General features: G+C 66.7%; 2 protein-coding genes across 2 annotated transcripts in view; one reads left to right on the top strand and one right to left on the bottom strand.

The window, feature by feature from the left end:
- ECH1 (enoyl-CoA hydratase 1) overlaps positions 1 to 16,406 on the bottom strand; it is a 76,641-nt gene that overhangs the window by 29,748 nt on the left and 30,487 nt on the right. The gene's annotated exons all lie outside the window — the stretch shown is intronic.
- Positions 1 to 16,406, top strand: part of RYR1 (ryanodine receptor 1) — a 65,406-nt gene that overhangs the window by 48,016 nt on the left and 984 nt on the right. The window contains exons 46-64 of the mRNA XM_054808185.1: positions 505 to 617; positions 1,852 to 1,948; positions 2,052 to 2,158; positions 2,302 to 2,353; positions 2,495 to 2,569; positions 2,657 to 2,756; positions 2,887 to 2,966; positions 4,825 to 4,901; positions 5,150 to 5,223; positions 6,144 to 6,161; positions 8,112 to 8,192; positions 8,463 to 8,551; positions 10,075 to 10,203; positions 10,749 to 10,853; positions 11,485 to 11,566; positions 12,352 to 13,697; positions 14,073 to 14,146; positions 15,361 to 15,517; positions 15,798 to 15,906. Coding sequence (XP_054664160.1) covers positions 505 to 617; positions 1,852 to 1,948; positions 2,052 to 2,158; positions 2,302 to 2,353; positions 2,495 to 2,569; positions 2,657 to 2,756; positions 2,887 to 2,966; positions 4,825 to 4,901; positions 5,150 to 5,223; positions 6,144 to 6,161; positions 8,112 to 8,192; positions 8,463 to 8,551; positions 10,075 to 10,203; positions 10,749 to 10,853; positions 11,485 to 11,566; positions 12,352 to 13,697; positions 14,073 to 14,146; positions 15,361 to 15,517; positions 15,798 to 15,906 — 2,965 coding nt within the window. The remainder of the gene's footprint in view (positions 1 to 504; positions 618 to 1,851; positions 1,949 to 2,051; positions 2,159 to 2,301; positions 2,354 to 2,494; positions 2,570 to 2,656; positions 2,757 to 2,886; positions 2,967 to 4,824; positions 4,902 to 5,149; positions 5,224 to 6,143; positions 6,162 to 8,111; positions 8,193 to 8,462; positions 8,552 to 10,074; positions 10,204 to 10,748; positions 10,854 to 11,484; positions 11,567 to 12,351; positions 13,698 to 14,072; positions 14,147 to 15,360; positions 15,518 to 15,797; positions 15,907 to 16,406) is intronic.

Raw genomic sequence — 16,406 nt, 5'->3', positions numbered from 1 at the left:
GTCCCCAGGGGTCCCTGGGGTGCTCCGGGGGGATTCCTAGGGTGCTCTAGGGGTCCCTGGGGTGCTCCGGGGGTCCCTGGGGTGCTCTGGGGGGGTCCCTGGGGTGCTCCAGGGGGGTTCCTAGGGTGCTCTGGTGGGGTCCCTGGGGTGCTCTGGGCGTCCCTGGGGTGCTCTGGGGGGGTCCCTGGGGTGCTCTGAGGGTCCCTGGGGTGCTCCGGGGGGGTTCCTAGGGTGCTCTGGGGGGGTCCCTGGGGTGCTCTGGGGGGGTTCCTAGGGTGCTCTGAGGGTCCCTGGGGTGCTCTGGGGGGGTCCCTGGGGTGCTCCGGGGGTCCCTGGGGTGCTCTGGGGGGGTCCCTGGGGTGCTCTGGGGGGGTTCCTAGGGTGCTCTGGGGGTCCCTGGGGTGCTCTGGGGGGGTTCCTAGGGTGCTCTGAGGGTCCCTGGGGTGCTCCGGGGGTCCCCGGGGTGCTGCGTGTCCCCGGGGTGCCCCAGTGACGCCCCCCCAGACAGAGCACCCCTACAAGTCCAAGAAGGCCGTCTGGCACAAGCTGCTGTCCAAGCAGCGCCGCCGCGCCGTCGTCGCCTGCTTCCGCATGACGCCGCTCTACAACCTGCCCAGGTGGGCACTGGGAGGGACTGGGAGGGACTGGGAGCTGCCGGGGGGGCGGGCTCTGAACCCCCTGAGACCCCCCGGGTGTGACTGGGAGCATCTAGGGGCGACTGGGAGCCCCTTAAGGGAAACTGGGAACGTCCCAGAGCATTGTGGGGGCAACTGGGAGCCACTGGGGGCAACTGGGAACCCCCGAGGGTGACCCAGAACACTTTGGGGGGCAACTGGGGGCCACTGGGAGCCCGCAAGGGTGACCCAGAACCCAACTGGGAGTAACTGGGGGTAACTGGGAGCCCCCGAGGGTGACCCAGGACCCAACTGGGAGTAACTGGGGGTAACTGGGAGCCCCCGAGGGTGACCCAGAACCCAACTGGGGGTAACTGGGGGTAGCTGGGAGTCCCCAAGGGTGACCCAGAACCCAACTGGGAGTAACTGGGGGTAACTGGGAGATCTGAGGGTGACCCAGAACCCAACCGGGGGTAACTGGGAACCCCCGAGTGTGACCCAGGACCCAAGTGGGGGTAACTGGGGGTAACTGGGGGTAACTGGGAGCCCCCGAGCGTGACCCAGGACCCAACTGGGAGTAACTGGGGGTAACTGGGAGCCCCCAAGGGTGACCCAGGACCCAACTGGGAGTAACTGGGGGTAACTGGGAGCCCCCGAGCGTGACTCAGGACCCACCGGGGGTAACTGGGGGTAACTGGGGGTAGCTGGGAGTCCCCAAGGGTGACCCAGAACCCAACTGGGGGTAACTGGGAGCCCCCGAGCGTGACCCAGGACCCAACTGGGAGTAACTGGGGGTAACTGGGGGTAACTGGGAGCCCCCGAGGGTGACCCAGGACCCACCGGGGGTAACTGGGGGTAACTGGGGGTAACTGGGAACCCCCGAGCGTGACTCAGGACCCAACTGGGGGTAAGTGGGGGTAGCTGGGGGTAACTGGGAGCCCCCGAGGGTGACCCAGGACCCAACTGGGGGTAACTGGGGGTAACTGGGAGCCCCCGAGGGTGACCCAGGACCCAACCGGGGGTAACTGGGGGTAACTGGGGGTAACTGGGAGTCCCCAAGGGTGACCCAGAACCCAACCGGGGGTAGCTGGGGGTAACTGGGAGCCCCCAGGGGTGACCCAGGACCCAACTGGGGGTAACTGGGGGTAGCTGGGGGTAACTGGGAGCCCCCGAGGGTGACCCAGGACCCAACTGGGAGTAACTGGGGGTAACTGGGAGGCCGTGGCGTGCCCCGCAGGCACCGTGCCTGTAACATGTTCCTGGAGGCGTACAAGCTCTCCTGGCTCGTCCCCGAGGAGCACCCCTTCGAGGACCGCATGATCAACGACCTCTCGGTGAGCCGGGGAGGGGGGGACGGGACCCTGGGGGGGGGGGGGATCACCAGGGGACACCCCCCCACCCCCCCCAAGCTGAACCCTGCGGTGTCGGCCGAGGTAGAAGTCGGGGGAGGAAGAGGAGGAGGAGGAAGAGGAGCAGGACAAGAAGCCGGACCCCCTGCACCAGCTCATCCTGCACTTCAGCCGGACGGCGCTGACGGAGAAGAGGTGGGGGGGGGACACACACACACAGAGGCCACTTTGGACCCCCAGGGTGGTCCTTGGGGGGGGGGGTGGGGGGCACCCGGAGGCCTGGGTCCCCCCTGCACCCCCGTGAGATGCTGTGGTGCCCCCCCCCCCCCATCCCGCAGTAAGTTGGAGAAGGATCATTTGTACATGGCGTACGCCGGCATCATGGCCAAGGTGGGTCCTGCCCCCCCCCCCCCGCCTCGTGTCCCCCACCCAAACCCCCCCCACCCAGCCCCGGTGTGGGGCCGGGACCTGTCCCTGCTTGGGGGTGGGGGGGGCTCTCAACTGGGGACCCCCCCCCCCCCTCCACCCCAGAGCTGCCACATGGATGAAGGCGAAGAGGAGGAGGAGAAGGAAGAGGAGGAGGAAGAAGCTGAGGACTCATTCGAGGTGGGTGCAGGGGGGGGCACCCTGACCCCCTCCCCCCCCCACCCTGGGGACCCCCTCAGCCCCCCCCCCCGATCGTGCCCCCCCCAGGAGAAGGAGATGGAGAAGCAGAAGCTGCTGTACCAGCAAGCCCGGCTGCACACGCGGGGGGCGGCCGAGATGGTGCTGCAGATGATCAGCGCCTGCAAGGGTGAGGACCACCCCCCCCACCCCACCTCCTCGCACGGGGAGGGCCCTCGTGCGGCACACCCGGCCCTTGCACGAGGGGCCTCGTGCGACCACCCGTCACGCCCGGCCGTGACGGTGCGCGGCGTTGGCAGGGGAGCGGGGCGACATGGTGTCCTCCACCCTCAAGTTGGGCATCTCCATCCTCAACGGGGGCAACGCCGAGGTGCAGCAGGTAGGGGGGCGGGCGCGTGTGGGCGCGTGTGGGCGCGTGTGGGCACGTGTGTCCGTGTGTGTCCGTGTGTGTCCGTGTGTGTCCACATGTCCACGTGTAGCTGCGTGTGGCCGCGTGTGTCTGCGTGTCCACGTGTGTCCACATGTCCACGTGTGTCCGCATGTGTCCACATGTCCACGTGTGTCCGCGTGTGTCCGTGTGTGTCCGTGTGTGTCCGCGTGTCCACGTGTGTCCGCGTGTGTCCGCATGTGTCCGCGTGTGTCCACATGTCCACGTGTAGCCGCGTGTGGCCACGTGTGTCTGCGTGTCCACATGTGGCCGCGTGTGGCCGTGTGTGTCCACATGTCCACGTGTGGCCGTGTGTGTCCGCGTGTGTGTCCGCATGTGTCCGCGTGTCCGCGTGTGTCCACGTGTGTCCATGTGTCCACGTGTGTCCGTGTGTCTGCGTGTGTCCGCATGTGTCCGTGTGTGTCCACATGTCCACGTGTAGCTGTGTGTGGCCGCGTGTGTCTGCGTGTCCACGTGTGTCCACGTGTGTCCACGTGTCCACGTGTGTCCGCGTGTGTCCACATGTCCACGTGTGTCCGCGTGTGTCCGTGTGTGTCCGTGTGTGTCCGCGTGTCCACGTGTGTCCGCGTGTGTCCGCATGTGTCCGCGTGTGTCCACATGTCCACGTGTAGCCGCGTGTGGCCACGTGTGTCTGCATGTCCACGTGCGGCCATGTGTGTCTGCGTGTGTCTGCATGTGGCCACATGTGTCCACGTGTGTCTGCGTGTCCACATGTGGCCGCGTGTGGCCGTGTGTGTCCACATGTCCACGTGTGGCCGTGTGTGTCCGCGTGTGTGTCCGCATGTGTCCGCGTGTCCGCGTGTGTCCACGTGTGTCCATGTGTCCACGTGTGTCCGTGTGTCTGCGTGTGTCCGCATGTGTCCGTGTGTGTCCACATGTCCACGTGTAGCTGTGTGTGGCCGCGTGTGTCTGCGTGTCCACGTGTGTCCACGTGTGTCCACGTGTCCACGTGTGTCCGCGTGTGTCCACATGTCCACGTGTGTCCGCGTGTGTCCGTGTGTGTCCGTGTGTGTCCGCGTGTCCACGTGTGTCCGCGTGTGTCCGCATGTGTCCGCGTGTGTCCACATGTCCACGTGTAGCCGCGTGTGGCCACGTGTGTCTGCATGTCCACGTGCGGCCATGTGTGTCTGCGTGTGTCTGCATGTGGCCACATGTGTCCACGTGTGTCTGCGTGTCCACATGTGGCCGCGTGTGGCCGTGTGTGTCCACATGTCCACGTGTGGCCGTGTGTGTCCGCGTGTGTGTCCGCATGTGTCCGCGTGTCCGCGTGTGTCCACGTGTGTCCATGTGTCCACGTGTGTCCGTGTGTCTGCGTGTGTCCGCATGTGTCCACATGTCCGCCTGTGTCCGTGTGCCTGTGTGTGTCCGTGTGTCCATGTGTGTCCACGTGTGTCCGCGTGTGGCCGTGTGTGTCCACATGTCCGCGTGTGTCCGCATGTGTCCGTGTGGCCATGCATGTCCGCGTGTGTCCGTGTGTCCGCATGTGTCCATGTGTGTCCACGTGTCCGCGTGTGTCCATGTGTCCGCATCTGTCTGTGTCCACGTGTGTCCGCATGTCCGTGTGTCCACATGTGTCCGTGTCCGCGTGTGTCCACATGTCCGCATGTCCGTGTGTCCACATGTGTCCGTGTCCGCGTGTGTCCACGTGTCCGCGTGCGTCCATGTCCATGTGTGTCCACGTGTGTCCACGTGTGTCCCCGTGCCGGTGGCCATGTCCAGGGCCCCCTGTCCCCGTGCCGGTGGCCGTGTCCGTCCGTCCACACGCGTGTGTGTGTGTGTGTGTCCCCAGAAAATGCTGGACTACCTGAAGGAGAAGCGGGAGGTCGGGTTCTTCCAGAGCGTCCAGGCGCTGATGCAGACCTGCAGGTGACGCCCGGGTTTTGGGGTCCCCCCCCGTGGGCTTTGGGGTCCCCCATGGGAATCAGGGACCCCCACGGGCATCAGGGTCCCCCCTTGGGCATCAGGGACCCTCCATGGGGTGCCCCAGGGGTTTGGGGGGGGGGGGGTCCCCAAGAGTTTCAGAACCCCCAGGGAGGGGATCGTGTCCAGCTGGGGGGGGATCCCGGAAGGGTTTTGGGGGGTCCCATCCTGACACCCCCCCCGTGTCCCCGCAGCGTCCTGGACCTCAACGCCTTCGAGCGGCAGAACAAGGCGGAGGGGCTGGGCATGGTGACCGAGGAGGGGACGAGTGAGTGGGGGGGCCCTGCCCGGGCACCCCCCCCCCCCGGGACCCCCTATTGCTGCTGCCCCAGGCGGGAGCGGGGGGGGGGGGGGGAGTTGTGACTGGGGGGGGGGGGGGGTCCCCATCCTGCACCCCCCGTCCCACTGTGCTGCTCCCCCCGAGCCCCCGCTATTAATGTGGCTCTGAGCTCCTAATGCCCCCCCAAAGCCCTAATGCCCCCCCCAGAGCCCTAATGCCCCCCAAGTCCCTAATGCCCCCCAAAACCCTAATGCCCCCCCAGCCCCAATGCCCCCCAAGTCCCTAAACCCCCCCCCCTTGACCCCTAACATCCCCCCGGGCCCCAATAACCCCCCCAGGAACCTAATGCCCCCCTGCAACCCTAATGAACCCCCCCAAACCCTAATGACCCCCCAAACCCTAATGAACCCCCCTCCTGCCCTAATGACCCCCCCAAACCTTAATGACCCCCCAAACCCTAATGACACCCCCAAACCTTAATGAATGACCCCCCTGCCCTAATGACCCCCCCAAACCCTAATGACCCCCCCAAACGCTAATGACCCCCCAAACCCTAATGACACCCCCAAACCTTAATGAATGACCCCCCTGCCCTAATGACCCCCCCAAACCCTAATGACCCCCCCAAACGCTAATGACCCCCCAAACCCTAATGACACCCCCAAACCTTAATGAATGACCCCCCTGCCCTAATGACCCCCCCAAACCCTAATGACCCCCAAACCTTAATGAACCCCCCAAACCCTAATGACACCCCCAAACCTTAATGAATGACCCCCCCTGCTCTAATGACCCCCCACACCCTAATGAACCCCCCAAACCCTAATGCCCCCCCAAACCCTAATGCCCCCCCCCACCCCGCTCACCTCCTCTCTCCCCTTCTCTCCCATCCTGGCTCCTGGTGACAGTCATCAGCCGTGAGAACGGTAAATACTCGTTATCGTAGGGGCTGTAGGGCTGGGGGTGATATAGGGGCTATAGGGCTGGGGGGGTGATATAGGGGCTATAGGGCTGGGGGGGGGTGGTATAGGGGCTATAGGGCGGGGGGTGATATAGGGGCTCTAGGGCTGGGGGTGATATAGGGGCTATAGGGCTGGGGGTGATATAGGGGCTCTAGGGCTGGGGGTGATATAGGGGCTATAGGGCTGGGGGGGGTGATATAGGGGCTATAGGGCTGGGGGTGATATAGGATCTATAGGGCTGGGGGTGATATAGGGGCTATAGGGCTGGGGGGGGGTGATATAGGGGCTATAGGGCTGGGGGTGATATAGGATCTATAGGGCTGGGGGTGATATAGGGGCTATAGGGCGGGGGGTGATATAGGGGCTATAGGGCTGGGGGGTGATAGAGGGGCTATAGGGCTGGGGGGGGTGATAAAGGATCTATAGGGCTGGGGGTGATATAGGGGCTATAGGGCTGGGGGGTGATAGAGGGGCTATAGGGCTGGGGGGGGTGATATAGGATCTATAGGGCTGGGGGTGATATAGGGGCTATAGGGCTGGGGGGGGTGGTATAGGGGCTATAGGGCGGGGGGTGTTACCGTAGGGGCTATAGGGCTGGGGGTGATATAGGATCTATAGGGCTGGGGGTGATATAGGGGCTATAGGGCTGGGGGTGATATAGGATCTATAGGGCTGGGGGTGATATAGGGGCTATAGGGCTGGGGGGTGATATAGGGGCTATAGGGCTGGGGGTGATATAGGATCTATAGGGCTGGGGGTGATATAGGGGCTATAGGGCTGGGGGGTGATATAGGGTCTATAGGGCGGGGGGTGATATAGGATCTATAGGGCTGGGGGTGATATAGGGGCTATAGGGCTGGGGGTGATATAGGATCTATAGGGCTGGGGGGTGATAAAGGATCTATAGGGCTGGGGGTGATATAGGGGCTCTAGGGCTGGGGGGTGATAGAGGGGCTATAGGGCTGGGGGTGATATAGGGGCTATAGGGCTGGGGGTGATATAGGATCTATAGGGCGGGGGGTGTTACCGTAGGGGCTATAGGGCTGGGGGTGATATAGGATCTATAGGGCTGGGGGTGATATAGGGGCTATAGGGCTGGGGGTGATATAGGATCTATAGGGCTGGGGGTGATATAGGGGCTATAGGGCTGGGGGTGATATAGGATCTATAGGGCGGGGGGTGTTACCGTAGGGGCTATAGGGCTCAGGGGTGCTATGGTAGGGTCTGTAGATTTGGGGCGTTACCGTAGGGTCTCCGGGCTGGGGGTGCTGGAGGAGGGTGGCACCGGCGGGTCCTCCCCGTGCCCTGTCCCCAGAGCAGGAGCGGGACCCACGGCACGTCCCCTGGCTGCCCCCCACGGCGTCCCCGCAGCATGCCTGGCCCCGCTTGTCCCCGGCCCCTCGGCCCCGCTGGCTGCCCCCTCCCCATGCTAACGCCCCTGCCACCCTGGGGGGTCCCCTGCCACCTTGGGGGGTCCCTGTGCCACCCTGGGGGGTCCCCCTGCCACCTTGGGGGGTCCCCGTGCCACCCTGGGGGGACTCCCTGTCACCCTGGGGTGTCCCCCTGCCACCCTGGGGGGTCCCCGTGCCACCTTGGGGGGTCCCCTGCCACCCTGGGGGGTCCCCCTGCCACCTTGGGGGGTCCCCGTGCCACCCTGGGGGGTCCCCCTGCCACCTTGGGGGGGTCCCTGTGCCACCCTGGGGGGTCTCCCTGCCACCCTGGGGGGTCCCCGTGCCACTGCAGCGTGTCCCCACACCCCCCCCAGGATGTCACCCCATGGTCCCCCCCCCAACCTGGCCTGACCTTGGCCGCCTGCGTCCCCGCGTGACCCCGACTGCGTCCCCGCGTGACCCCGTGTCCCCGCGTGACCCCGTGTCCCCATGTCGTGTGTCCCCCCCCCCCCAACCTCCCCAGGGGAGAAGGTGATGTCGGACGACGAGTTCACGCAGGATCTCTTCCGCCTGCTCCAGCTGCTGTGCGAGGGGCACAACAACGGTGAGGGGACACGGGGGGGGACACGGGGGGGGACACACGGGGGAGGACACGGGGGGGACACACGGTCACGGCTACGGGACACGGGGGGGGACACGGTCACGGCTACGGGACACGGGGGGGCTCTGGGTGGGGAAGAGGCTTTGGAGGACCATGGGGCAGAAGAAGAAGGAGCTATGGGGCAGGAGGGGCTGTGGGGCAGCCGTGGGGCAGGCGTGGGGTGGCAGTAGGGTGGCCGTGGGGCTGGTGTCACCCCGTTGCCCTGCCCCCCAGATTTCCAGAACTACCTGCGCACCCAGACGGGGAACACGACCACCATCAACATCATCATCTGCACCGTGGACTACCTGCTGCGCCTGCAGGTACCCGGCCCCACGGCGCCCCACGGCGACCCACGGCGCCCCACGGCGCCCCACGGCCCCCCCAGCCCCACACCACTGCCTCCTGCTTGGACCCTGACCCACGTCCCTGACCCACGTCCCCTTGCCTTGCTCTGTCCCACGTCCCACCCTGGGTCCCTGACCATCCCCACGTCCCCATGCTGCTGGTGGTGCCCACGTCCCCACGTCCCCGTGTCCCTGTGTCCCCGTGCTGCTGGTGGTCCCCACGTCCATGTCCCCATGTCCATGTCCCCATGCTGCTGGTGGTCCCCACGTCCCCGTGCTGCTGGTGGTCCCCGTGTCCCTGTGTCCCCGTGCTGCTGGTGGTCCCCACGTCCATGTCCCCATGTCCATGTCCCCGTACTGCAGGTGGTCCCCACATCCCCATGTCCCCATGTCCATGTCCCCATGCTGCTGGTGGTCCCCACGTCCCCACGTCCCCGTGTCCCTGTGTCCCCGTGCTGCTGGTGGTCCCCACATCCCCATGTCCCCGTGTCCCTGTGTCCCCATGCTGCTGGTGGTCCCCGTGTCCACGTCCCCATGTCCATGTCCCCGTGTCCCCATGTCCATGTCCCCAAGCTTCTGGTGGTCCCCGTGTCCATGTCCCCATGTCCATGTCCCCGTGCTGCTGGTGGTCCCCACATCCCCATGTCCCTGTGCTGCTGGTGGTCCCCGTGTCCATGTCCCCATGTCCATGTCCCCGTGCTGCTGGTGGTCCCCACGTCCCCGTGCTGCTGGTGGTCCCCGTGTCCCCATCCCCATGTCCCCATGCTGCTGGTGGTCCCCACGTCCCCATGTCCATGTCCCCATGCTGCTGGTGGTCCCCATGTCCCCATGCTGCTGGTGGTCCCCGTGTCCATGTCCCCATGTCCATGTCCCCGTGCTGCTGGTGGTCCCCATGTCCCCATGCTGCTGGTGGTCCCCGTGTCCATGTCCCCATGTCCATGTCCCCATGCTGCTGGTGGTCCCCGTGTCCATGTCCCCATGTCCATGTCCCCGTGCTGCTGGTGGTCCCCATGTCCCCATGCTGCTGGTGGTCCCCGTGTCCATGTCCCCATGTCCATGTCCCCATGCTGCTGGTGGTCCCCATGTCCCTGTGTCCCCATCCCCATGTCCCCGTGCTGCTGGTGGTCCCCGTGTCCCTGTGTCCCCGTGCTGCTGGTGGTCCCCGTGTCCCCATGTCCATGTCCCCGTGCTGCTGGTGGTCCCCATGTCCATGTCCCCATGTCCATGTCCCCGTACTGCAGGTGGTCCCCACATCCCCACATCCCCATGTCCATGTCCCCGTGCTGCTGGTGGTCCCCGTGTCCACGTCCCCATGTCCATGTCCCCATGCTGCTGGTGGTCCCCGTGTCCATGTCCCCATGTCCATGTCCCCGTGCTGCTGGTGGTCCCTGTGTCCCCATCCCCATGTCCCCATGCTGCTGGTGGTCCCCGTGTCCCTGTGTCCCCATGCTGCTGGTGGTCCCCATGTCCCCCCACTGACGGTGCCCGTCCGGTGGCAGGAGTCCATCAGCGACTTCTACTGGTACTACTCGGGGAAGGACGTGATCGATGAGCAGGGCAAGCGCAACTTCTCCAAGGCCATGGCCGTGGCCAAGCAGGTCTTCAACAGCCTCACCGAGTACATCCAGGTGAGCCCCCCACAGCCCCCCACAGCCCCCCACAGCCCCTCGCCGGTGGGATGGACCCTGCTGCCCCCCGTGATGTCCCTGGGCATCTGGGAGTGGGGGTCTGGTCCGAGCTCCTTGGGGTCCTCAGGAGTCTTGGTGTCCTGGGGATCCTGGTGACCCTGCATGTCCCTGGGGGTTCCCAAAGTTCCTGGGGGTCCCCAAGGACCCTGGTGGCCCTGGGGGGGTCCTGAAGTCCCTGGGGGGTCCCCAAGGACCTTGGTGTCCAAGGGGTCTTGGTGTCCCTGGGGTCCCCAAGGACTCTGGTGGCCCTGGGGGTCCTGAAGTCCCTGGGGGGTCCCCAAGGATCTCGGTGTCCAAGGGGTCTTGGTGTCCCTGGGGGTCCCAGTGTCTCCAAAGCCCCTGGGGTCTCCAAGATCCCCAATGTCCCTGGGAGGGGGGGGGGGGGGATCCCACTGTCCTCGAGGGTTCCCGGAGATGGGGGGGTGGTGGTGGTGGTGGTGGGTGTCTCTGGGGGGGCCAGCGGTGCCAGCGCCCGCCACCCGCAGGGTCCCTGCACGGGGAACCAGCAGAGCCTGGCCCACAGCCGCCTCTGGGACGCCGTCGTCGGCTTCCTCCACGTCTTCGCCCACATGATGAAGAAACTGGCCCAGGTGGGACTGGGAGGGCACTGGGAGCACTGGGAGCGCCCCCCCCCCCCCCCCCACTAACCCGCTGCCCCCTCCTCGCTGTCCCCAGGGGAGGGAGGGTTGGGGATACCCGGTGGCATCAGCGACCCCCCCCCCCCCCCCATGACCCCCCGCCCCATCCCGTCGGCACTGGGGCACCCTAAGGACCCCCCCAGGCTGGAGGGGGACCCCCCCACCCCCCCACCCCCCCATGGCTCTGACGGACCTTTCCGCCCCGCTGCCGCCAGATGGGCCGAACGCCGGGACCGCGGATGGGCGTAAGCACCCCCCGAGCCCCCCCCCCCCCAATCCCATCCCCCTCCCCAGCGCTGCACGGCCTCGCTAACCCCCCCTCCCCCCCCCGCATGGCAAAGACCCCCCCACCCCCCAACACCTTTGACCCCCCCCAGCTTGGGTTGCGAGTTGGGGGGGGGGGGGGGGGGTCACCACCCACCCTCCGTCTCGTGGTGCGAGGGGTGGTGCTGGAGAGGGTCCTACCCCCCCCTCCCCCAAGGTAAAGGGTCTGGGGCGGCGGTGGGGTGGGGGTGGGGGCACATCGGGCTCATGGTGTGTCCCCCCCCCCCATTGTGTCGTGTTCCCCCCCCCCCCACCTCAGGACTCCAGCCAGATCGGGCTGCTGAAGGAGCTGCTGGACCTGCAGAAGGACATGGTGGTGATGCTGCTCTCCTTGCTGGAAGGTGGGGGCCCCTCGTCCGTGTGTGTGTCCCCCCCCCCCCGCAGGGTTGTCCCAACGTCATCCGGGGCTTCCTCGCCACCCAGGGTTAGGACATCCCATCCACCGCCCAGGATGTTCTAAAGCCACCCAGGGTCTGCGTATCACCACGGGCGTCCCACCAAAATGAGGTGTCCTCACCATGCAGGCTGTCCCCGTGTCATCAGGGGTGTCCGTCCCCCCCCCTCCAGGGTGTTCCCCACCATCCATGGTGGCCCATGCCACTTGAGGTGTCCCTTGACCACCCAAGGTGTCCCCCAGCTCTCCAGGGTGTTCCCCACCATCCATGGTGGCCCATGCCACTTGAGGTGTCCCTTGACCACCCAAGGTGTCCCCCCCAGCTCTCCAGGGTGTTCCCCACCATCCATGGTGGCCCATGCCACTTGAGGTGTCCCTTGACCACCCAAGGTGTCGTCCCCTCGCTCTCCAGGGTGTTCCCCACCATCCATGGTGGCCCATGCCACTTGAGGTGTCCCTTGACCACCCAAGGTGTCCCCCCCACCTCTCCAGGGTGTTCCCCACCATCCATGGTGGCCCATGCCACTTGAGGTGTCCCTTGACCACCCAAGGTGTCCCCCAGCTCTCCAGGGTGTTCCCCACCATCCATGGTGGCCCATGCCACTTGAGGTGTCCCTTGACCACCCAAAGTGTCCCCTCGCTCTCCAGGGTGTCCCCAGGCACTGGGACTGTCCCTACAGCCCCCTTGGATCTGATGGGGACCCCCCCCCCCCTTCCTCCCTCCCTCCACAGGCAACGTGGTGAACGGGACCATCGCCCGGCAGATGGTGGACATGCTGGTGGAGTCCTCCAGCAACGTCACCATGATCCTCAAGTTCTTCGACATGTTCCTGAAGCTGCGGGACATCGTGGCCTCGGACGCCTTCCGTGACTATGTCTCGGACCCGCGAGGTCTCATCTCCAAGAAGGACTTCCAGAAGGCGATGGACAGCCAGAAGCAATACGAACCCGCCGAGATCCAGTTCCTCCTCTCCTGCTCCGAAGCAGACGAGAACGAGATGATCGACGTGGAAGCCTTCGCCGGTCGCTTCCAAGAACCCGCTCGCGACATCGGTTTCAACGTCGCCGTGCTCCTCACCAACCTCTCGGAGCACGTTCCCCACGATCAACGTCTCCGGACCTTCTTGGAGCAAGCGGCCAGCATCTTGGAGTATTTCCGTCCGTTTTTGGGACGGATCGAGATTATGGGAGCGGCTCGACGGATCGAACGCCTCTACTTCGAGATCAGCGCCGCCAACAAGGCGCAGTGGGAGATGCCCCAAGTGAAGGAATCCAAACGTCAGTTCATCTTCGACGTGGTCAACGAAGGCGGGGAAGCCGAGAAGATGGAGCTCTTCGTCAACTTCTGCGAGGACACCATCTTCGAGATGCAGATCGCTTCTCGCCTCTCCGAGGAGGAATCCGCTCGGGAAGGAGGGGAGGATGAAGAGCAAGAGGAAGAGGAGGAAACCCCCGACTCCACCGGCCCCCCGCCACCCGCCGAACCCGCCTCGGCTTTCGGGGAGATGCTGGCGGGAGCCGGGGGGTTGCGACATTTATTGGGGTCCCCCCAAACTTGGAGGAGACGGTTGCGACGGTTACGGCGACGGCCCGGTCGGGAATTGGCGTGGGCGGCGGGGGCGGCCGCCGGTCGGGCGATGTTGGGGGGGTTGTTGGGGGGTTGGGGGGTGCTCGGGGCCGTGGGGCGCCTGGCCTGGACCTCCCTTTTCGGAGGGGGGTTGGTGGAAGGGGCGCAGCGGCTGGCCCTGGCCGAGCTGCTGGCTAGCATGCCCGACCCCACTCAGGACGCCGTGGGGGGCGGCGAGGCCGTGGGGGGCACGGGAGGAGAGGAGGGGGGTCCCCAAGACCCCGTCCCCCCCCCCGTCCCCCACCTGCCGCAGCCCCCCGAGGAGGAAGAGGAGGAGGAGGAGGAGGAGGCGGCGGCGGCGCCGGTGACGGCTTTCGGGGTACGCAAAGAACCCGGGCACTATCGGCTGGCGGCCCCCGACGCCCCCGGGGGGCTGGGGGACATCGGGGAGCCCCCCGCTGCTGAGCCCCCCACCCCCGAGGGCACCCCCATCCTCCGGAGGAAGATTGGGGTAGGCGACCGATGGGGGCTCGGGGGGGGGGGGGACGACAGGGTGCTGGGGGTCCCTATGGGTGGGGGAGGATCCCGGGGTCCCCTATGGGGGGGAGGATATTGGGGGGGTCCCTATGGGTGGGGGGGCAGGATGCAGGGGTTCCTTTTGGGGGGGGGGTAGAAGGATCCTGGGGGGTTCCTAGGGGGGAGCAGAACCCTGGGGGGGGGGGTGGTCTCTGGTGGGGGGCAGGACCCTGTGGTCCCTCCTAGCAGAGCGGGGGGGGGTCCCCTGGTTCCTGTCCCCCCTGTGACCACGGGCAGCCTAAGCAGGGCTTTGGGGGGGGCCAGTCCGTGCCCCCCCCCTTCCCGGGCCTGATCCTGGCTCCCACCGCAGGAGGACGGGGAGGAGGTGGTGGAGGAGGAGCCGCAGAAGGAAGAGGAGCCGGCGGGCGAGGCGGAAAAAGCTGAGTAAGTTGGGGGGGCCGGGGCCCCCATTCGGGGGTCCATGGCCCCATTGGAGGGTACCTGGCCCCATGGGGGCTGTAGGGTGGGTCCGTGGCCCCGTTGGGTGTTGTGTGGCACCCTTGGGTGTTGCGTGGCCCCATTGGGTGTTGTGTGGCCCCGTTGGGTGTTGTGTGGCCCCATTGGGTGTTGCGTGGCACCCTTGGGTGTTGCGTGGCCCCATTGGGTGTTGTGTGGCACCCTTGGGTGTTGCGTGGTCCTGTTGGGTGTTGTGTGGCCCCGTTGGGTGTTGTGTGGCCCCATTGGGTGTTGCGTGGCACCCTTGGGTGTTGCATGGCACCGTTGGGTGTTGCGTGGCCCCATTGGGTGTTGTGTGGCCCCATTGGGTGTTGTGTGGCACCCTTGGGTGTTGCGTGGCCCCGTTGGGTGTTGTGTGGCCCCATTGGGTGTTGTGTGGCACCCTTGGGTGTTGCGTGGTCCTGTTGGGTGTTGCGTGGCCCCGTTGGGTGTTGTGTGGCCCCATTGGGTGTTGTGTGGTCCTGTTGGGTGTTGCGTGGCACCCTTGGGTGTTGCGTGGCCCCGTTGGGTGTTGTGTGGCCCCATTGGGTGTTGCATGGTCCCATGATGGCTGTAGGGTGGGTCCGTGACCCTGTTGGGTGTTGCGTAGTCCTGTTGGGTGTTGTGTGGCCCCGTTGGGTGTTGCGTGGCCCCGTTGGGTGTTGCGTGGCCCCGTTGGGTGTTGTGTGGCCCCATTGGGTGTTGTGTGGCACCCTTGGGTGTTGCGTGGCCCCGTTGGGTGTTATGTGGCCCCATTGGGTGTTGCATGGTCCCATGATGGCTGTAGGGTGGGTCCGTGGCCCCGTTGGGTGTTGTGTGGCACCCTTGGGTGTTGTGTGACCCCACTGGGTGTTGCATGGCACCCTTGGGTGTTGCGTGGCCCCATGGGGGCTGTAGGGTGGGTCTGTGACCCCGTTGGGTGTTGCGTGGCACCCTTGGGTGTTGTGTGACCCCACTGGGAGTTGCGTGGCACCCTTGGGTGTTGCGTGGCCCCATGGGGGCTGTAGGGTGGGTCTGTGACCCCGTTGGGTGTTGCGTGGCACCCTTGGGTGTTGCGTGGCCCCATGGGGGCTGTAGGGTGGGTCCGTGGCCCCGTCGGGGGGCTGTGGGAAGGGCAGAGGGTCGCGCTGGGGGCCCCCACCCAGGCAGCACCTTCACCCCAGCACGGAGAACGGAGAGAAGGAGGGGACCGAGGGGGGGCCCGAGCCCGCGCCCCCCGAGAAGAGGAGGAAATCGGTCCCCCGGGAGCGCAAGGAGCCGCCGGCCGAGGGAGCCTTTGAGTTCTGGGCTGAGCTGGAGGTCCAGAGGGTCAAATTCCTGGTACGGGGGGGCCGGGGGGGGCGGGGAGGGGGGGTGGGGACCCCCATTGCCTGAGCAGCAAGACCCCCATCCCTGGCGGGGGTGGGGGGGGGGGGCAGCCTTGGGTGGGGGGGGACAACAGTGGGACCCCCCCATCAATGGGGATGGACCCTGGGGGGGTGTTTGGGGTGGGGGGGTGTCCTGGGGATGGACCCTGGGGGGTGTTTGGGGTGGGGGGGGTGTCCTGGGCCCCCCCCCAGCTCTGAGCGTGTGGGGTGTGTGCGCCCCCCCCCCCGTGCAGAACTACCTGTCCAGGAACTTCTACAACCTGCGGTTCCTGGCGCTCTTCCTCGCCTTCGCCATCAACTTCATCCTCCTCTTCTACAAGGTCTGGGGCCTGGGGGGGGCGGGTACGGGATGGGGTGGGGGGGGGGCACCCTGGGTCCCTGGGGGGGGAATGGGGTGGGGGGGGGGCACCCTGGGTCCCTGGGGGGGCGGGTATGGGATGGGGTGGGGGGGGGGCACCCTGGGTCCCTGGGGGGGGAATGGGGTGGGGGGGGGCACCCTGGGTCCCTGGGGGGCGGGTATGGGATGGGGTGGGGGGGGCACCCTGGGTCCCTGGGGGGCGGGTACGGGATGGGGTGGGGGGGGGCACCCTGGGTCCCTGGGGGGGGAATGGGGTGGGGGGGGGGGGGGGGGCACCCTGGGTCCCTGGGGGGGGGGGTACGGGATGGGGTGGGGGGGGGCACCCTGAGTCCCTGGGGGGGGAATGGGGTGGGGTGGGGGCACCCTGGACTCCTGGGGGGGGTAATGAGATGGGGGGGGCACCCTGGGTCCCTGGGAGGGGGAAGTGGGGTGGGGGCGGCACCCTGAGTCCCTGGGGGGGGGGGTATGGGATGGGGGGGGGGGG

This window comes from Grus americana, chromosome 34 (genome assembly GCF_028858705.1).
Source record: "Grus americana isolate bGruAme1 chromosome 34, bGruAme1.mat, whole genome shotgun sequence".
In the NCBI taxonomy this organism is placed as follows: domain Eukaryota; kingdom Metazoa; phylum Chordata; class Aves; order Gruiformes; family Gruidae; genus Grus; species Grus americana.
The sequence above is the reverse complement of the archived record's forward strand: the minus strand, read 5'-3'. Positions and strand labels throughout refer to the sequence as shown.